Below are 22,258 nucleotides of genomic sequence, written 5' to 3' on the forward strand. Positions count from 1 at the left end.
ATAGAAACTACATCCCAAGGCCGGTTAGGGGGCGGGTATTCTAGGATCGGCGCAGGCCTAGGCACCGTCCCTTTATGTTGGGCACACTTGACACACTTAGCCACATACGCGTCAATATCTACACGCATAGTTGGCCAAAAATAGACCGCTCGGGCCGCTGTTAATGCGCGCTCCCTCCCCGGGTGGCCAGTAATGACAGCGTCATGAATTAAGTTCAGCACCACCGGCACATAACACTCCAGTATTACAAACTGTGCGGCAGACTCCTTTTTGCGGGGCCAGTAGCGGCACAGGACACCGTCCTGTGACAAGAAAAATTGTGAAAAAGACACAGGTAGTGGCGGGAGACATATATTACTTTTCCCCAAACGTCATGGCGACGCTGGGCTGCTGCTAAATCCTTTAGACTGAAATTTTGAATTTCAGTAGGCGCTTCTGCCACTGAGCCAACAGGTACGTTTCTAGACAGTGAATCCGCGACGACATTCGCGCGGCCAGGTAAATACTTAAAGGTTGGCCCAAACTCCTGGATAGTCAGACACCACCGTGCGAGGCGACCGGTGAAGTTTCTACCCTTAAAAAGCTCGGTGACTGGCGCGTGGTCCGTAAAGACAGCGATAGGATAGCCAAGGATAATATCCCTAAAATGTTTAAGAGCCCAAACAACCGCTAGGGTTTCCTGGTGGGTCACTGAATAGTTCGACTCAGCCTGGTTTAAAGTACGACTTGCGTACGCAATAGCGCGATTTTTACCGCGAGCGTCCGGTTGCATCAAAACAGCACCAAGACCCAGGGCTGAGGCATCTGTAAAAAGTGTAAAAGGGACGTTGTAGTCCGGGAATGCCAAGGCTGGAGCGTTGATTAACGCTGACTTCAAGTCTGTAAAACTCCTGTGTTGTGGGGCATTCCAATGAAAAGGTACCTCTTTCCTTAAAAGTTGCGTTAGAGGCGAAGCAATTTTGGCAAAACCTTGTATGAAAGGCCTATAGCAGCCGGACAACCCAAGGAAAGACCGAACGTTTTCGACGGTTTGGGGTTGCGGAAAATTCTTTATGGCCGATATTTTATCGTCCATCGTGTAGATACCATCTCCATCAACAGCGTGGCCTAAAAAGGTGATTTTTGCCTTTAAAAATTCACATTTAGTCAGCTTGGCCTTAAGGCCAGCGCCTGAGTTTAAGCAGAACCGCTTCTAGTTTAGCTAGGTGACTGGCGCCATCCTTGCTGCAGATGATTAAATCATCTAAATATGCATAGACTTCCTTGCCTATCATGCCTGAGAACAATGTGTTGATCATCCTCTGAAAAGTAATGGGTGCGGTTTTGAGGCCGAATGGCATCCTTAACCATTCAAAATGACCGCTAGGGGTACTGAAGGCTGTAATCTCTTTGGATTCAGCTGCCATCGGCACCTGCCAGTACCCACTTAAAAGGTCAAGACTACTGAAAATAGTATTCCCTTACCCCAGGGACATTGACAAGTCACCTAAATCAGGCAGAGGGTACCTATCATCCTCAGTCACCTCATTTACTTTCCTAAAATCGATGACAGGCCTGAAACTTCCGTCCTTTTTAGGGACTAGAAACAAGGGCGAGTTTTGACGGAGATCGGGGATGCTGAATAACACCCTGGTCCAACATATCTTTAATCTGTTCATCTACAATCTGCCGTTGACTGTGTGGAAGTCTGCATGTAGGAATGTACACCGGTTTGGTGTCGGGTTTAACCCTAATGTTGTGTTCTGTCGTAGCAGTCGCACCTAAAGGTTCACCGGGCAGGGCAATGACATCACGATACTGATGTAAAAACTTCAGAAGCGGGCCCTTAAGCTCGGGATAATCGACCACTTTGACTAAAGAATCGACAAGACAAGATGTGTCGCCGGCGGCGGGTTGACCCACTGCGCCGATACAAGGCCGCTTTAACTCTAAAGGGTCTGGGGACACCTGTCCGTCGAACGCTAAAGCGCGACCCAAAATGACTCCATTTCTGAGTTTAACTGGACCGCCAGTGGCATTAACCACTAAAGCTACGGTTCTACCTCCCTCGCGCACCGTGTTAAGGGTGGACTCTATCGCTAGCGTGTTGACACGACTAGGCCCTTCTAGGCAGATGTCACAACCTACGGTGGCTTTAGGGACTGACACGGGGACGTGCATTGCGGCTCGTTGAGGGATTTCGTGATTTCCCACGACTATCGCATTGACATTTTTCCATCCCCTACAAACGTCAGCTGGTGTTGGTGGTTGACCATGAAGTGAGGTGGTTCCCGCGCCATGCACCGGCACCGTGGAAAGAGTCGGCACGGTATGCACTACCGACTCAGGAGAAACACTTTCCCGACCCTTGCCGGGTATGTCTTTTCGTTCCCAGGGAGAAGCGAGGCGCACAGGTTGATCCATGGTCTTGAAACATCTCCCTTGAAACCTTACTGTGGTACTATCTGAAAGTATTACCATGCGGTTAGACCTCAGTGACGACAACCCAAGAAGACCGTCAGACGGCAGGGAAAAGTTTTACGTCACGTAAAAATCCAAACTCATGACAGGGGTGTTTCTTCCCAAACTCACTGGCAAACTCACCAACCCAAGGATGTTAAGCCTGTCGGCGGTAAGACCGCAAAGGCTCAGGTCAGAGGGTCGTAGCTGGTAGCGGCCTCCCCGCGACGCGCGTTTTAAAGCTATGTATGTCCCTTCAGACAACACATTAACCGCAGCGCCGGTGTCGACCGCAAATGACGCTTGTAGCGGACCCAGCTTGACTTTAAGCGCCATAATTTCAGGCTGACTGCACGCGGCCACAGCAGACTCATGCAAGCTACTATTGTCAGCCTGCACTGCAGTCTCAATTTCCTCCTGCCCCCGGGTTGCTACCCTGGGTCGTTTTTTGGGGGGCGCTCGGCTTCCCCCGACCCCTTCACGAACTTTCCTGCTCGCTCTTTCTTTAACTGTAGCACAGAGAAACACTTCTCTGTGGTGTGTCTACCAGTACCGTGGACAAAACAGAACTTGCCAGTGTGGTAGCCCGCGGCTCGACTTTTTGAAGCGGCCGGGGTCTTCTGAGAAGCAGATTTGCCTGACATCGGCGAGCCTCCCTTCTCCTTATTAGCCTTGCGATCCCGCTGACGTTTTACACAATAGTCAACCGTATGACCGTCGCGCTGACAGTACGAACTGTGGCGCTTAGGCTTTTCGGTGGTGGACGCCACCACTGATGAGGACGCGCTAACATTAGCGGCCTTCTGGTCGACAGAGGCTACAGCGGGGACTGTCTTTCTCCTCAATTTTAGTTTTTATTTTAAGCATGAAGTCGTGCAACTTTTCAGCGGGGCCGTAGGCTAGGGTTAAGGAACTTTTTCAAAACTGGCCCTTGATGACAGCCATGTATACAAAAAAAAAAAAAAAAAAAAATTGAGAACATTAGATAGAGACATATTCTCTCCCTCTGTTCAGCCACCAGCTTTCAAATATGAGCCTAAATCAGTAGACAACCGATAGGCGTCTACTTGTCCGGCTAAAAGCCCTTTACTCTCCACAGCTGAAATCAATTTGGTCACAGCTACATTAACACCTTTGACGAGGCTGTGCCTAACATCTTCCCCAAAAGACTCCAGAAAATGTGACCGAAACTGGGCATAATCTTTGGTTTGTTGCGGTTCCATGAACGCGCTGGTGTACATAAGAGCTGATGCTTCTGTTCCCGGCTTTAATCTAGACCTAATGAAGGACATTTTATCACTCGCCTCTGACACAAATGAGTTGTTCATAACATCCTCGCATTGCAGGATGAAGTCTCTCGCACTGTAATCCGGCTCATTGCCTGCGAAAGCTCTGACTGACGCCGTAGTCGGCAGAAGCTTAATAGTGTTAGTAGCCATTGTGGATTCTTGGTTAGTTATTACCTTTGGCATCATGCGGGAGAGAAGGAGGAGGAACTCTGTCATGAATAGACCCGCTCCTTAGGATACGGGAATTGTCATCCTCGGCGGGCGCTTCCGAATCCTGTACCAACTGCTGATATGCCTTGGTTAACGAGTCTAACTCCTGCTCTGGTTTACCTGCCATTTTAAAAAAGGCATTAGTAAAATAAGGCTTCACGAGGAAAAATATGGTAAAAGGAAAAAGTATCACCGCTAAGTGTGTGCTCACTCGCCTCAGATGCTTCCAAAACGCATTAAAAAGAGGGAAAAGAACAATGAGTGAATACTTAGCATGATAAAAACACACAAGAAAGTAGAAAATAAAATGAATGACTATACTCAAAATGCAAACAATGTTCACAATTCAGGAAAAATATTAAACATCCCTCTACACCTGAATAAAATTCAACAGCCTAAGGGAAACTAGATACGGCTCCACACGGAGACACACAAAGCACGTAAAAAAAAAAAAATCACCTGAAATGTCATCAACAAGTGGTGTATTAATAGGTAAAGGTAAGCGCCCACCCAGGAATGGCTGTGTCGTAGCAGACAAGTGGATGTCCCAGAATTGGGAAGCAGGATCCCGACAGTGGGCGGTGTGGGCGCGCGGGGCGATATGGGCGCGCGGGGCGGGGCGGGGCGAGCGGGGCGATATGGGCGCGCGGGGCGGTGTGATGCTGTGTGCTGACTCGACTCGTACGGGGGCAGGGGGGGATGACGGTGCTTGTGTCAGCTTTCTTGCACACTTTCCTGTCTGCCCCTTGACGACACATCCCACCGCTGCCACCACTTTTGTTAGCCTTTTTGTTAGCTGGTTTTTTTTGGTGTTTTTGATTAAGGCGCGAACTGTTATCTCACGTCAGGTCCGGTCTACCGTTGCCTGCTTTCTCCAGTTGATAGAAGTCGTGAGACAACACAATAGCCTTTTAGTTAAGTGATGTGTGTTATGTGTTGGCCGAGCGGTAGCCGTTATAAGTTCACTTTGAGTTCACTTAATTTACTCTCTCTCTCATGTAATTAAAACAGTTGTGTCTTTTTAACTATATTCACAGTCTTATAACAGTGTGGAGGAGTCACGCACAAGATTCACGCACACCCCCGAGCAGTACTCTGCTCTCGCCCGCCGCCCGCTATGTTCTCCCGGCTTCTCTTGGTACAGGAGCGGCCAGCGGGTAGCATGCTTGCTGAATCAACACCGTTCCCACGGCAAGGAGCACCTCCTAAGCACAACGTAGCGTATGTGTGTAACGTCCTGGCGCCACTGGGCCATGGTGATACGACATACATTCACACATTCACATTATGTTATGATTTACACATTACATTCTCTCTCTCTCTCTCTCTCTCTCTCTCTCTCTCTCTCTCTCTCTCTCTCTCTCTCTCTCTCTCTCTCTCTCTCTCTCTCTCTCTCTCTCTCTCTCTCTCTCTCTCTCTCTCTCTCTCTCTCTCTCTCTCTCTCTCTCTCTCTCTCTCTCTCTCTCTCTCTCTCTCTCTCTCTCTCTCTCTCTCTCTCTCTCTCTCTCTCTCTCTCTCTCTTTTATACAGATTACACGTTTATATTACAGAGTTCAATGTAGTGCACATTTCTCTCTCTTTTTTTATTCAGATTACACGTTTATATTACAGAGTTCAATGTAGTGCACATTACACATAGTTACAGTGTCTTCAGGGCGAAGGAAACATGTTTAGTGTTCCCTATCTGAAGGCCCAACTCTGATGCCTGGGCATTTCATGACGGCAGCCATGCGTTCACCAGCTCCTTGAAGCGCTGCACAGTCATGTTCTCCAGGCATTGCTGCGAGGCAAGCAGTCCATTCCACCAGGTTACATACGTGTTGATGAACTGCCTCTGGTGATGCCACGTTCTGCAGCGGGGCTGCAGCAGCTCTGCGGGAACTAGGGAGGCTGACCTGGTGGCTACCTGGGCCCGCCGGAGAGGCTGCCTCAGAGCCTGGAGGTGATGGACCCGCTGATGATGTATTTTGTACATCACCGTGAGCCCCGCCACGTCACGGAGGTGCTGGAGGCTGCAGAGTCCCGGATGCTGCTGCATGCTGCCGCTGTCCCTGATCAGCCTCGCTGCGCGGCCCTGTACCTTATCGAGGAGGACGAGGTGTTTATGAGCCGCGCTTCCCCACTCCAGGCACGCGTACTCCAAGGACGAGCGAACTTGCGCCTTGTAGAGGATCTGAAGCCCCTTGCTGTCAAGAAGCCTTGACATCCTTCTCAGGGATGCCAGCTTCCCCGAGCCCTCTCTGGCGAGTCGCTCGATGTGGGATTTGAAGGTTAGCTTCCTGTCGTAAGTAACCCCCAAAATATCCACCTCTTCCTGGAACGCCAGTGCCTTTCCTTTGAAGGCCAGGGGCAGGGGCTCACTCGACCTGGAGACAGTGAGCAGCTGAGTTTTGTTGGAGGCGCATTTCACCTGCCACTTGTTGCCCCAGGCCACGATGCGTCTCAGAGTGTAGTTGAGCTCAGCTGTGGTGTGAGCCTTCTCCTCTGGATCGTAGCTGTGGGTCAGGGTGATGTCATCTGCATAGGCCTGTGTACTGGGTATTAAGTTTAATAGTTCATTTATATAAATGTTCCAGAGCAGAGGGCCTAGGCAGCTTCCCTGGGGAACATCTGCTCGGATTGGATGCTCCTCCGACTCTCTGCTGTTGAGCACCACTCTCAGGTGCCTCTCCCTCAGGTAGTCGGTGAAGAGTTGGAGGAGAGGCCCCTCGACACCTGCAGCGAGGAGTCTTTCGATGAGGGCCTCACGCCACACCTTGTCAGCTCCTCGATGTCGAGTGCCACAACGGCAGTAGCCCTTCCATGATCCAGGGCCGCACTCCACTTTGAGGTCAGGAACTGATCGAATGTGGTTTCACGAATGGTAGACAGATCAACATTGTTTTATGATCGATGACAGTCTGCTAACGAGGAACAATGGCGTAAAACTCAGATGTAGACAAGTAAATTCAGACTGCACAAAATTTTTCTTCACCAACGTTGTAGTGCGAGAATGGAATAGCTTCCACCATCAGTGGTCCAGTGTAACACGACTCTTCAAAATAAAATAAGCTCGACCGTCACTTTTCCAACTTAATATCAACTAGAGTATAAGTGCAACGTTTTGGAGTCTTCTGATTAATGTAAAATCACTTAGGTTTAAGGACAGACCACCAAGTCTGGACCATGGGGTCTGTGTGGTCTGATTTTCTATGTAAATCTATGTAAATCTCTCTCTCTATCTCTCTCTCTCTCTCACTCTCTCTCTCTCTCTCTCTCTCTCTCTCTCTCTCTCTATCTCTCTCTCTCTCTCTCTCTCTCTCTCTCTCTCTCTCTCTCTCTCTCTCTCTCTCTCTCTCTCTCTCTCCCTTCTTTTTATACAGATTGCACGTTTATATTACAGAGTTCAATGTAGTGCACATTTCTCTCTCTTTTTTTATACAGATTACACGTTTATATTACAGAGTTCAATGTAGTGCACATTACACATAGTTACAGTGTCTTCAGGGCGAAGGAAACATGTTTAGTGTTCCCTATCTGAAGGATCAACTCTGATGCCTGGGCATTTCATGACGGCAGCCATGCGTTCACCAGCTCCTTGAAGCGCTGCACAGTCATGTTCTCCAGGCATTGCTGCGAGGCAAGCAGTCCATTCCACCAGGTTACATACGTGTTGATGAACTGCCTCTGGTGATGCCACGTTCTGCAGCGGGGCTGCAGCAGCTCTGCGGGAATTAGGGAGGCTGACCTGGTGGCTACCTGGGCCCGCCGGAGAGGCTGCCTCAGAGCCTGGAGGTGATGGACCCGCTGATGATGTATTTTGTACATCACCGTGAGCCCCGCCACGTCACGGAGGTGCTGGAGGCTGCAGAGTCCCGGATGCTGCTGCATGCTGCCGCTGTCCCTGATCAGCCTCGCTGCGCGGCCCTGTACCTTATCGAGGAGGACGAGGTGTTTATGAGCCGCGCCTCCCCACTCCAGGCACGCGTACTCCAAGGACGAGCGAACTTGCGCCTTGTAGAGGATCTGAAGCCCCTTACTGTCAAGAAGCCTTGACATCCTCCTCAGGGATGCCAGCTTCCCCGAGCCCTCTCTGGCGAGTCGCTCGATGTGGGATTTGAAGGTTAGCTTCCTGTCGTAAGTAACCCCCAAAATATCCACCTCTTCCTGGAACGCCAGTGCCTTTCCTTCGAAGGCCAGGGGCAGGGGCTCACTCGACCTGGAGACAGTGAGCAGCTGAGTTTTGTTGGAGGCGAATTTCACCTGCCACTTGTTGCCCCAGGCCACGATGCGTCTCAGAGTGTAGTTGAGCTCAGCTGTGGTGTGAGCCTTCTCCTCTGGATCGTAGCTGTGGGTCAGGGTGATGTCATCTGCATAGGCCTGTGTACTGGGTATTAAGTTTAATAGTTCATTTATATAAATGTTCCAGAGCAGAGGGCCTAGGCAGCTTCCCTGGGGAACATCTGCTCGGATTGGATGCTCCTCCGACTCTCTGCTGTTGAGCACCACTCTCAGGTGCCTCTCCCTCAGGTAGTCGGTGAAGAGTTGGAGGAGAGGCCCCTCGACACCTGCAGCGCGGAGTCTTTCGATGAGGGCTTCACGCCACACCTTGTCGAAAGCTCCCTCGATGTCGAGTGCCACAACGGCAGTGGCCCTTCCATGATCCAGGGCCGCACTCCACTTTGAGGTCAGCAGCAGGTGCAGGTCAGAGGCCGACCTATCCTTTCTAAACCCGTATTGCCTGCTGCACAGCAAGTGGTGCCGCTCAAGGTGCTCAGTCACTCTCGTGGCCACGATGCTTTCCAGCACTTTACTGAGCACAGGCAACAGAGACACAGGGCGGTAGTTTTTCACATCATTTTTAGAATTTTTCTTGTGAATGGACCACCTTGCTGATTTTCCAGGTTTTGGGCCATCTGCTGCTCTGTAGGCAGTGGTTGAAAAAAGAGGCAAGCGGGCGCGCCAGCTCCCCGGCATAATGACGGAACAGACGGGGGCTGATGTAGTCTGGCCCCACCGCTTTGCTCTCATCCAATGTGGAGAGCAGCTTTTTCACCTCTGCTCACTCTCGTCACCACTGTCACTAACTTGTCTTTCGTCACCTCCGGCAGAGTTAGAGGTGCTCTGTTGGGATCAGAGATGCGCATCTTCTCTGAGAAGTGTATGGCCAGGAGGTTCGCCTTGTCTGAGGCAGTGTGAGCAACGCTGCCATCCTCCCTCTGGAGGGGAGGGACAGTGTCGTCCCGCGAAGCGCCCTGATGCTCCTTGACAAGGCTCCACCAGCGTTTACTCCCGACCTGGCCACCTCTCAGTTTTGATTTTAGGGTCGTTCTCCACTGCTCAGCAGCCCACTCCTGGGTGTTCCTCATGCGCTGAGCCGCCTCTCTGTGTCTCTGCCTGTTTCGGGCCGTGGGATGCCTCTTGAAGGCACGCCTGGCACGATATTTTTCATCAGAGGCGGCTCGGCACTCCGGGCCAAACCAGCTGTGTGAGTCTCTCCACCTGCTTGTCCATGTCGCCACGCAGCACGTGTTCCCAGTCCGTGCTTCTCAGGGCGGCACGCATGGCCTCCCAGTTCGCCGCTTCCCACCTCCACACCACACGAGTGTGGCTTTCCTCGTCTGGCCTCCTAAATTAGATTTTTGTGAGCACTGCCACGTGATCGGAGGTACCCACAAAGTCGAGAGGCGAACACTGAACACTGTGAGGAGGGAGGTTTGTCACTACTGGGTCAATTGACGAACCGGAGCTGTGGGTGGGGAATGTGACGTAGTTTTTAAGGTCGTGCACAACCAGCAGCGCGTTAAAGGCGTCCCTGACTATATGCTGGTTCAGGTCACCGATAATTATAACATTGTCACACTGATTTGCCACCATCATGTTATCAATGTTATCAGTTAGGTAATTTAAAAGCACTGCGCCCTGCGTGGGGGGACGATAACACCCAATGCACAACAGGCCCTTTCCATGAGTGTCTGTCACCTTGAGTATTAATAACTCAAGCTCCCTGGGCGCAGGCACGGGAGGCTCGACCACCTGGACGCTGAGTGACTCCTTATAACAAAAAGCCACGCCCCCGCCCTGGGTGGTGCGGTCCTGCCTTAACCAGGCTGAGTACCCCTTTACTCGGGCATAGTTCCCTGGCACTATGTCGTCTAAAAATGTTTCGCACACAAAAACTATATCGGCAGTATGTTTTCGAATTGCCATATGAGTGAGCTCTCCAACATTGGTGTGGAAGCCCCTCAAGTTCGCCGACACAGTGCGCACCTCACTGTTCGTCATTTTACACCATCGCTGCCTGGGGCTGCGGCGGGGCTCCATATCGCACGGCGTGACCTTGTGAGATTCTCTCTCTCTCTCTCTCTCTCTCTCTCTCTCTCTCTCTCTCTCTCTCTCTCTCTCTCTCTCTCTCTCTCTCTCTCTCTCTCTCTCTCTCTCTCTCTCTCTCTCTCTCTCTCTCTCTCTCTCTCTCTCTCTCTCTCTCTCTCTCTCTCTCTCTCTCTCTCTCTCTCTCTCTCTCTCTCTCTCTCTCTCTCTCTCTCTCTCTCTCTCTCTCTCTTTTTTACAGGTCCCTTTGACACGCTGGTTAGCCCCCCAGTAAGTGTTCTGTTGTGTTGTGATGTGTTCCAAGGTTTAGTTGATTAGAGGGTTTGTGACTGTTGTTTTTCCCTCCCTTTTACTTTGCGTTGCGACGGTGGGGGTGGTGGTGTTATTGTTTTTTTTGTTGTTGTTGCTGTTGTTGGAGAGTGGCAAACAGGGTTAGAAAAATAGATCAGAGAGAGAAGATATGAATAAGTAGAAAAGGTAAAACAAATATATAGATCGGTAATAAAAGAAGGAAAGAGAGAAAGAAAGAAAAGATGGAAGAAAGGAAGGAAGGAAGGAAAAAACTGAGAGGAAACAAAGAATCAAAGATGGAAATGAAAGAAATAAAAAAATAAAAGAATGAAGAAAAGAGAGAGAGAGAGAGAGAGAGAGAGAGAGAGAGAGAGAGAGAGAGAGAGAGAGAGAGAGAGAGAGAGCCAGGACCACACGCCTGTGGAACATGTTCACGGCAGCCACTCCCCAAGTGGAGAACATGAGCACGCAGCAGGTGAAGCTGGCTGCTCACAGGTGGCGTGAGGGACACCCAAGTGCGCTAGTGCTATGAACTATAAATATAAAGTGACAAACTGACATTATTCCATATTGTTTTTACATGTTTTATCCTTACTTTTTCGTATTTTGTATTTGTATGCTTGTATGTTTCAACATTCGACAATTCAATTTGTCCCATACACAGCTCTTAGAATAATTATACCTGAAAAGTGTAATTTTGAGCTTCCTTTTTTTGTAAAAATTTGTTAAAAAAAAAAGTGAGTGAGTGTGAGTGAGTGAGTGAGTGTGTGTGTGTGTGTGTGTGTGTGTGTGTGTGTGTGTGTGTGTGTGTGTGTGTGTGTGTGTGTGTGTCGCAAGCCAATGACCAAGCTAGAAAAAAAGAAAAAAAACGTTGTCAATCTTCTGGTTTCTGCTCAAGCGATGAAAAGGAAGTTGAGTTACATAAGAAAGGCTGATAAAAGAGCAGTAAGAAATATCCGGCTAATATTAGACTCAAGAGACTGAGAATAGTGACAGACTAATTATGAGGAACGTTAAAATGTCTTGTTATTATTTCTCCTCCTTTCAAAGCTTTATTAAAGTCGAGGAAAAAATATAAAGTTGGTTTTGCTATTTTTTTTCTTTATTAGTGAATGATAGGAATAACAACAACAATAACAACAACGTGAAAAATGATAATAGAAAAGGAAAGAAAGAAAAGGGAAGAAATAAAGAGACAAAGAAAGGAAAAGAAATTAAAAGAAAGAAAAGGAAGGAAGGAGAGAGGAAAGAAAGAAAGAAAGATAGAAAGAAAGAGAAAAAGAGAGAGAAATTGAAAAAGAAAGAAAAGGAAAGGGTAAAGAGATAAAGAGAATGAAAAAGAAAAAAAAGAAGAAAAAATGAATAATAATAATAATAATAATAATAATAATAATAATAATAATAATAATAAAATAATAATAATAATAATAATAATAATAATAATAATAATAATAATAATAATAATAATAATAATAATAATAACATTGAAATCACGCCCCTTCCACCTTAATGAGGGAGTTAATGATGTGTCGGCGTTCTCGTGATAAAAAACTCCGGCCGCCTTCTTACCTTTTCAACGCTTAATACGGTTCGTTACATCTGCCAGCACCTGCGCCGGCTCTCAATCCTCACCTGAGATGCTGGAACACGCGACTTTGGACTTGTTTTCCTTTGTTTTTGTTTTTCTAATGATACTTTTTAATGAAGGGAAGGGAACGGAAGGAAAAAAAGAGAGAGAGGGAGAGGAAAAGAAAGAGGGTGGAAGGGGAAGAGAGAAGAGGGAGTAAGAAAGCAATGGGAAGGGAAGGGTTGGGTGAGGTAGGAGTTACAGAGAGTTTATTTATTTACTTGATTTTGTATTACCTGATTTTGTGTTACTTGATTTTGTGTTGCTCAATTTTGTGTCAGCGTGTGGGCGCGGCTTACAGGAGGACGCAGGTTCGCGCCCCGCTCGCTGTGACAAACAATCTGGCAATTTTTTAGTCATCGCCGAGTGGCCTAGAGTGACCTAGACTACCAAAATGCTGTCCTGTAGACCACCTGTCAACCCGGACTCTAGATTCTCTCTAAAGAGAGGATCAAAGATGAGCTCCGAAGGTCAGCATGAGCCAAGCAAGATGGCACATAAGAACATAAGAACATAAGAACGCAGAAGTCTACAAGAGGCCGGTAGGCCTGTACGAGGCAGCTCCTTTGACCCTAAGCTCCCGTGTATCTAACCCCACCTAATATCGCTGTCTATTTTTGAATGTGACAATTGTATTGGCACTCACCACATGACTGCTAAGCCTATTCCACTCATCCACCACCCTGTTAGTAAACCAATTTTTGCCTATGTCCCTGTTGAATCTGAATTTATCCAGTTTAAACCCATTACTTCGTGTCCCACCCGGTTCTCTTACAAACGAAACCTTATGAATGTCTCCCTTATTAAAGCCCTTCATCCATTTATAAACCTCGATCATGTCTCCACGCACCCTTCGCCTTTCCAGAGAATGCAAGTTTAACTGTTTGAGTCTTCCCTCGTATGGCAAGTTTCTCAACCCCTGAATCATCTTAGTCATCCTCTTCTGCACCGATTCTAACATTTTTATATCCATTCTATAGTAAGGTGACCAGAACTGAACCGCATAGTCAAGATGAGGTCTAACTAATGCTAAATATAGTTTGAGGAAGACCTCGGGGCCTCTGTTGCTTACGCTCCTTGAAATAAATCCCTGTACCCTATTAGCTCGATTTCTAGCTTGAATGCATTGTGCCCTTGGACGGAGATCAGAGCTCACTAAGACCCCTAAATCCCTCTCGCGCCCAGACCTACTTATGAGAGTGTCATTTAAGCAATAGTTATGTGAGGGGTTGTTCCTATACCTACACTCAGAATACTGCACTTCCCTACATTGAACTCCATCTGCCATTTATCCGATCAGTCATACACTCTGTTGAGTTCACCTTGGAGAATACTAGCGTCCTGATCCGACTCAATTACTCTACCGATCTTGGTATCATCTGCAAATTTACTAACATCACTACTAATTCCTGTATCTAAGTCAATGATATAAATAATAAACAAAAGTGGACCTAATACCGAACCTTGTGGGACCCCACTCGTAACACATCCCCAGTCAGATCTTTTACCATTGATTTGCACTCTTTGCTTCCTATTGCTAAGCCACGCCTTGACCCAGTTCAAAACTTTACCCTCTACTCCGTGAGCCTGTAATTTAAGCAACAGTCGTTGGTGAGGAACTTTGTCAAACGCTTTACTAAAATCAAGATAGATTACATCATAATTTTCATCTCTGTCAACCGCCTCAAATACTTTATTGTAGAAGGACAAGGAGATTGGTGAGGCATGACCTACCTTTTGTGAACCCATGCTGCGAATCGTGAATTAAGCTATGTTTCTCTAAATGCTCCCGAATGTTCCTGGCTATTATGGACTCCAGCATCTTCCCTATAACCGATGTTAAGCTAATTGGGCGATAGTTTGAAGCAACTGACCTGTCACCCTTTTTAAAAATCGGCGTCACATTAGCTACTTTCCATAGGCTCGGCACATAGCCAGTATTTACCGACATCTTAAAGATGTCGGTTAATGGGTCACTGAGTACATAACCTAATTCCTTTAATACCCTCGGAAATATCCCGTCAGGACCTGGCGACTTGTTCTTCTTAAGCTTATCTATCTCATCCTGAACTACTTGCCTGGTAATGATTATATCCCTCAATTTATCGCCATCCCCGCCCTCGTACACCTGAACTCTTTCCGGTATAGTCGTTCGATCCTCCTGTGTGAATACTGAAAGGAAGTAGTCGTTCAACAATGTGCTCATATTTTCGTAATTATCTACTAGCTCCCCTGTGTTTGTTTTCAGCGGTCCAATTTTCTCCCGCGTTTTTGTTCTATACATCTGAAAGAAGCGCTTAGGATTACTTTTCGCCTCATTTGCTACTTTGATCTCATAGTTCCTTTTTGCTATCATGGTGTTTTTCTTAACTAATCTAGATAGTTCGACGTACCGGCCCCTGAGATGTGTTTCGCCATTCTTTATTTTCTGATAAATTCCCTTCTTTAACTCGTGTTTTAGTCCACGAGTCATCCACTTAGGATCATTGTTTTCTTTTCTAAGTGTTCGCTGTGGTATATGCTGTCCTTGCCCCTCTACTATTACTCTAACTAAATTATTGTAAGACATTTCTATCTGGTTCTCCTGGCTCTCCAATCCGCAGTTCTGGCCCTCATAAATCCCTAAATTATCCCAGTTTACCCCTTCAAGATGTCTTCGAAGCCCCTCGTAATTTGCTCTTCTAAAATCTGGCACTAACACTGGGTTTGGCTCGCGGGTTACCGCCCAGTCTAAGCTAAAACGAACCGTTCTGTGGTCACTATTTCCTAACACTCCGCCCACCTCCAACTCACGTAGCAAGTTCCCATTATTGGTTAGGACTAAATCTAATATGTTATCTCCTCTGGTAGACTCAGCAACTACCTGCTTAAGGAAATTATCTTGTATAACTTCAAGAAAGTCCTCGGCTTCCAGGTCACCCACTAGGTCTTCCCAGTCTATATTCCTATAATTAAAGTCCCCCATTACGCAGATATTTCTACTCATACTCGCCCTGCCAATCTCCTGTAGTAATGTACTCGTGTCCTGCCTGTTAAGGTTGGGTGGCCTGTATATAACTCCTAGAGTTAGTTTTTCTTTCCCTTTGTAAACGTCCACCCAAACTAATTCTGAATCCATGTTAGTTTTGACTGAATTGTTAACTAATCATTTAAGTGAGTCTTTAACATATAGCGCAACTCCACCTCTCTTTCTGCCCCTTCTGTCTTTGTGAAACATCTGATAACCCGATAATTCAAATTCTGATCTAAAATTTATATTAGCAGTGTCTATCCATGTCTCAGTGATCGCTATTATGTCAAAATTTTCTGAACAAGCTTCACCCCTTAGTAAGTCTATCTTGTTTCTGAGGCTCCTGCTGTTAGTATAGAAGATTCTTTGCCCGTCCTCTGTTACTCCCCTAGAATTACTTCTAAGCTGCCTGGTTATATTATGAGCTAGATGTCCCCTCCCATTACTCCTCCCATTGCTCCCATTACTCCTCCCCCCCTCGCCTATACTAAAAAATCCCTCAGGGTACCAAGTGCTCGCTCAAGGGAGTCTGAGAGAGCCTCAACACCTCTATATACACTTGCCTGCACCGTAATGGGCTGGGCCGACCGCCGGGTCTCACCAAGAAGGCCTACCCCAGCCATAGGCGGAACGTAAAATAAAAATAAATAAATAAATAAATAAATAAACTTACTTGATTTTATGTTATTTGATTTTGTGGTAATTGACTTTGTGTTGCTTGATTTTGTGTTACTTAATTTTGTTATTTAATTTTGTGTTACCTGATTTTGTTACTCATTTTTTATACTTAAATTTGTTACCAATGTTTCTGTTATTTATAATTTTGTTACTTAATTTTCAGTTGGATAGATTTATTATTTCAGTGCTAGTTAATTTTATGCAACTCAGTTTTATGTTTTCTTTATTTTTATTTCCGTTCTGCCTATGGCCCCAGCAAACTTTTTGGGTGGGCCTTATGGTCGGCCACAACCTGTTATGGCGCAGGCGAGTGTTTACAGAGGCGTCATCTTGTTATGTTATGTTACGTAGCGGTCCTGCCCCTCAGCTCTCCTTTCATCTTCACTCTTCATGGAGGTTATAAGAAACTTTATGTAATGGCCATTTCACGCAGCCAGGTGCTATTCAGAGATCAAAGATAGCGAGCGACGATTTTAAAGACTTTCCTTTAAAATCATAAAAAAAAACTAAATGCAAATTATTAAAGTTAACGTTTTTATTTTACATATATCAAAGTCTTCATCCACCCTTACTCACCTTTACCTGCTAGATAATTATATAACATATTATATATAACAGCCGACTTAAGCATTTTCTATCGTCAGTGAATTCAGATAGTACTCGATTAGGATTTTATGTTTAGTTTTGTTTTTTTGGATTTTTGTTAACTCTAATTTTCTATTTTCTATTTTCTTTGATGTTACGTTTGTAGGTCTCTCTCGTGACTCTATTATGGATTCTGAATTTTGGATTTTGAGTTTTTTTAATACATTCTTTCTCTCTCTCTCTCTCTCTCTCTCTCTCTCTCTCTCTCTCTCTCTCGTGATTTTCGATTTTCTTACTCATGTAGTATTCAGTTTTATTCTTTTTTTATATCGATTTTTTTTTCTTTTTTCTTTGGTGTTACGTTTCTCAACCCCTCTTTTGTGTTTTTTCTTCCTTTTAACTCCACCTCTCTCCTATGTAGTATTCAGATGCCTTCCTTTTATATCGACTTTCATTATGCCAATTTTCTTCTTTTCCAATGTATTCAAATTTCTTCCTCTTATTTCGAATTTCTTTATGCTAAGGTTCTTCCTCTCGAATGTATTCAGATGCCTTCCTTTTGTATCGACTTTCATTATGCCAGTTTTCTTCTTTTCCAATGTATTCAAATTTCTTCCTCTTACACTGAATTTCTTGACCTTAAAATTCTTCTTCCATAACGATCTAAAAAAAATTCCTCTTTTATCGAATTTCTTTATGCTAGTTTTCTTCTTTTCTCTCGTATTCAGATTCCTTCATTTTACATCGATTTTTTTTCTTTATGTTCAGGTTCTTCTTCAACGATGTACTCAAATTCCTTCTTTTTGTATCGGATTTCTTTGTTGAGTTTCTTCATCTTCGCATGTGTTCAAATCCCTTTCTTTAACATCGAATTTCTTTATGTTCAGTTTCTTTTTCTGTCCTGTATTCAGATGTCTTCCTCTTATATCGAGTTTCTTTTTCTTAAGCTTCCGAGTCAGTCCTATAATTTGTTTGTCCTAACGTAATATTATCTTCCCTCTTGAATTCACATTTCCCTCGTATTTCCATATTTTTTTCCATTCTTATTCCTTGTTCTTATTCTGATTCGTATTTCTTTATGTTCCGTTCTCGATCTCACCTCGTAACATCCTCTACATTTCTTCTTTTGTTTGTACTTGGATGTTATTTTTCTTTATCACGTAAAGACTATCCTCTGTTTAAAAGGGTTCTGTTTTCGTGATGTTGAAATATATACTAAACTTCGCCTACGTTATTTTCCGTCTTGAAGGTAAAAATACTCTTCTCTTTATATCTTTGAACTTTTCCATCATTTAGTTAAGTGCAAGCTGATTTCATTGACGCTCACTCAGCTGATTTATTTCTACGAACTATTTACATTTCTATTTCCTCCATTATGTTCATAAGGAATATCTTCGTCCGGACTCTGATTCCTTTCATTTGCGATTCGATTCTGTTCCACTGCGCCCATAACTCGATTTCTACGTACTATTTATGTATCCGCTGTTTTTTTTTTCTATTTCTCCATCATTATTTTCTTTCTCCATTATATTCAAAAACAATATCTTCGTTCGGACTCTGATTACTTTCATTTGAGATTCGATTTTGTTCCACTGCGCCCGTAACTCAATTTCCTGAGAGCCAATTAGGCCTTATACTTTCCTCCACGCTAAGACCCGGTTATGATACTTTCAATACCTGACCCTGACACACTAACTCCATTTCCTTGGGGGCACTTTATTCTCGTTGATGTAAATTGAAAAATACACACACACACACACACACACACACACACACACACACACACATACACAGACTAAGTGAGAATGTAGTATCGGCGGACTGTGTGCATAGTTTTAGGGAAAAGTTGGACAAATACAGATACGGAGATGGGACCACACGAGCGTAAGCCCAGGCCCTGTAAAACTACAACTAGATAAATACAACTAGGTAAATACACACACACACACACACACACACACACACACACACACACACACACACACACACACACACACACACACCTGTAATTCTCTCGTCAGGTGAGTGTGGATAAATGTGTTGTTTGCTCTGCCTTCCACCTTATGATAGATTGAAACATAAACACGAAACATTGCAACACAAAAACACGAATCTTTAAAACGCAAACACAACACAACGCCTATTTTCTCTTTCTCACTTTCTGTAGATTCTCCCCTTGACACTTTCAGCCCAGCGCAACTCGGTGAATGTTCGGCTGACAGGAGGGTATTTTCAGAGACTCCAGTTGCTTGTTTCTGGCTAAAATTAAATCCTTGGACAGCCTCAGCCCAGCCCAGCCCAGTTTCTCGATGAAATTAAATGTTTTTTTTCGCCGGAGAACAGCTATGAAAGCGGTGGAGCGAATTCCTCGAAGAATCACAACGTATTAATTTCAAGCCAAAACAAATACATTATCTCCACGTAAAAAAATTCAAAGTTTACCCAGAAAGTAAATGCTGTGTTGTTGTGTGGGCGACTGACAAACATCGCTTAGCCGCCTTGATCCCTGAATCTATTTACATGGCAGAAGAACCTCACCTCAACCTAATGGACTAAAACCTGTCGCCGCTGAAACACTATCCTATCATTGCTGAAATACTAACCTAACGCCCCTATAATACTAACCTGTCGCCGCTGAAATACTAACTTATCGCCGCTGAAATACTATCCTCTCACTGCTGAAATTCTAACCTATCCCCGCTGAAACTCTAACTTATCCCCACTGAAACTCTAACCTATCGCCGCTGAAATTCTAACCTATCGCCGCTGAAATTCTAACTTATCACCGCTGAAATAGTAACCTATCACCGCTGAAATACTAACCTATCGCCGCTGAAATAGTAACCTATCGCCGCTGAAATACTAACCTATCGCCGCTGAAATACTAACCTATCGCCGCTGAAATACGAACTTATCACCGCTAAAATTCTAACCTATCGCCGCTGAAATTCTAACTTATCGCCGCTGATGTACTAACTTATCGCCGCTGAAATAATAACCTATCGCCACTGAAATAATAACCTACTGCCACAGAAATAATAACCTAACGCCGCTGAAATTCTGATTTATCGCCGCTGAAATACTAACCTATCGCCACTGAAATACTATCCTATCGCCGGTGAAATACTAACCTATCGCCGCGGAAATACTAACCTATCGCCGCTGAAATACTAGCCTATCGCCGCTGAAATACTATCCTATCGCCGGTGAAAATCTAACCTATCGCCACTGAAATACTATCCTATCGCCGCTGAAATACTAACCTATCGCCACTGAAATACTATCCTATCGCCGGTGAAATACTAACCTATCGCCACTGAAATACTAACCTATCGCCACTGAAATACTATCCTATCGCCGGTGAAAGACTAACCTATCGCCGCTGAAATATTAACCTATCGCCTCTGAAATACTAACCTAACGCCGCTGAAATACTAACCTATCGCCACTGAAATACTAACCTATCGCCGCTGAAATACTAACCTATCGCCACTGAAATACTAACCTATCGCCGATGAAATACTAACCTATCGCCACTGAAATACTAACCTATCGCCGCTAAAATGCTAACCTATCGCCCCTGAAATACTAACCTATCGCCCCTGAAATACTAACCTATCGCCCCTGAAATACTAACCTATCGCCCTTGAAATACTAACCTATCGCCCTTGAAATACTAACCTATCGCCCTTGAAATACTAACCTATCGCCCTTGAAATACTAACCTATCGCCCTTGAAATACTAACCTATCGCCCTTGAAATACTAGCCTATTGCCCCGGCAATACTAACCTATCCCCCTTGAAATACTAGCCTATCGCCCCGGAAATACTAACCTATCATCGTTAAAATAATGCTCGTAAGCTGGTGATAGTCGGTGAGCGGCGCGGCACCACGTATACTTTCAACAAAAAGCTTTCGAACACCTGGTCACGATGCATGTGAAAATGAATCGATCGCGACTAGTCGCCTCGGAATGGTTGGTGCTGACGCATAGGAATCCATTACTGTATCGTACATGATACGTTTCGATCCTGTGACGCTTTGATGGGTGCAGTAAGTCATGCTCACGTTAGTTTCAGTTGAGACCCCACAAGACCGGCGCAAGGTCATTATTATCCTCCACACTGAAGGCCTCAGTTATCTCCAAACAGCACGGCGGATTGATATGTCCATCTCTACCGTATCACTACGGCCCAACAGAGAAGTGGAAACAGGCTCCACTAATGACACGCCTCGAAGTAGACTTAACAGTATACTCGGCATAGGCGGTGCTTACACTCATTACCAAATAAATACCTCCCATCCTCATACGTATATCCAAGCTGTCGCAGCATGTGGTTTAAGTATTGAGTTTGGCAGATATTCTAATTTTACATACTTTTACTGGCAAATATACTCAAACTACCACCTGGAATTATCATTCCCTCATTTGGCGAGGAATTATTACTGCGACACATAATCAAATATTAAAATTTGGTTACATAACCGATACATTTACCTTACACCACAGCATATTAGCAATACATTATCGAGATCAAGCGACAAGACTTATCAGTGCGCATGTAATAAGGAGCCCTTGGCATCTCCTTCACACAGAGCATGTGTACACAGGGCTAACACCCGTTTTATACAGGAAGAGGTGTCTCAAAATTCTTCGTCCATGTATCTCAGAATGCATGGTGCTTAAAGGGTTCGAGAATTTATGTGGAGAGTGTATATACCTGAAACCGCTATTACCACAACGCTTTCCCTCGGGCGCTCCGTATCTCCTTTCCAATGAAACAACTGCGTGAAAAAAACACCGCATTATGTCCGTGAATGAAATGCCATTGTCTCCGAAATAGATCGACAAACACTATCCCAGAACACAACACAATACATACTCCCACCTCGACACACACACACACACACACACACACACACAGCACAACAAACAAAACCAAACACAAAACCACAACAAAATACAGCAAAACAAAACAACAAAACAAAACGTACAAGAAAACATAAAACAAAACAAAACACAAAACACACAACTCACCCCTTCACACACACACACACACACATACCCTCCACACATACCTCCCCTCCTCCCTCCCCTGCCTTCCCCTTTCCCCTCCCCCACCTCACCTCTCCTCTCCTTCACTCTCCCGGACAGGTGGGTAGATGAGTTCCGTTTCTGCTGTCTGGCACGGCGGGTTCCACAGTGCTACCCGCTGCCGGACCAGTTCAGCTCCTGCGAGGACCTCATGACCAACGGCGTGCTGCGGGTGTGTGTGTGGATCCTCGCCTCCCTCGCCCTCTCCGGGAACTTCTTGGTCATCGTGTGGCGACTCCTGTACGAGACTGATAACAAGGTGGGTGATGGGACGGGCCAGAGGAAGGGACGGGAAAAGAGAGAGAGAGAGAGAGAGATTTACATGGATTTACATAGAAAATCAGACCACACAGACCCCATGGTCCAGATTAGGTGGTCTGTCCTTAAACCTATGTGATTCTACATTAATCAGATGGCTCCAAAACGTTGTATTTCAACTCTAGTTGATATTAAGTTGAAGGAAGTGACGGTCGAGTTTGTTTTTGAAGGATTCAATCGTGTTTCACTGGACCACTGACGGTGGGAGCTTATTCCATTCTCCCACTACAACGTTGGTGAAGAAAAATTTGGCGCAGTCTGAATTTACTTGTCTACATTTGAGTTTTACACCATTGTTCCTCGTTCGCAAAGTGTCATCGATCATAAACAATGTTGATCTATCTACATTCGTGAAACCATTAAGTATTTTAAAACATTCGATCAGTTTTCCTCGGAGGCGACGTT

At 45.3% G+C, this 22,258-nt stretch overlaps 1 protein-coding gene across 1 annotated transcript in view; it reads left to right on the plus strand.

Moving 5' to 3' along the window:
* LOC126996261 (G-protein coupled receptor GRL101-like) overlaps positions 1-22,258 on the plus strand; it is a 140,406-nt gene that overhangs the window by 49,138 nt on the left and 69,010 nt on the right. Inside the window, exon 6 of the mRNA XM_050856637.1 lies at positions 21,596-21,794. Within this exon, the coding sequence (XP_050712594.1) occupies positions 21,596-21,794 (199 nt within the window). The remainder of the gene's footprint in view (positions 1-21,595; positions 21,795-22,258) is intronic.

Source organism: Eriocheir sinensis, chromosome 9 (assembly GCF_024679095.1).
Source record: "Eriocheir sinensis breed Jianghai 21 chromosome 9, ASM2467909v1, whole genome shotgun sequence".
NCBI lineage: Eukaryota > Metazoa > Arthropoda > Malacostraca > Decapoda > Varunidae > Eriocheir > Eriocheir sinensis.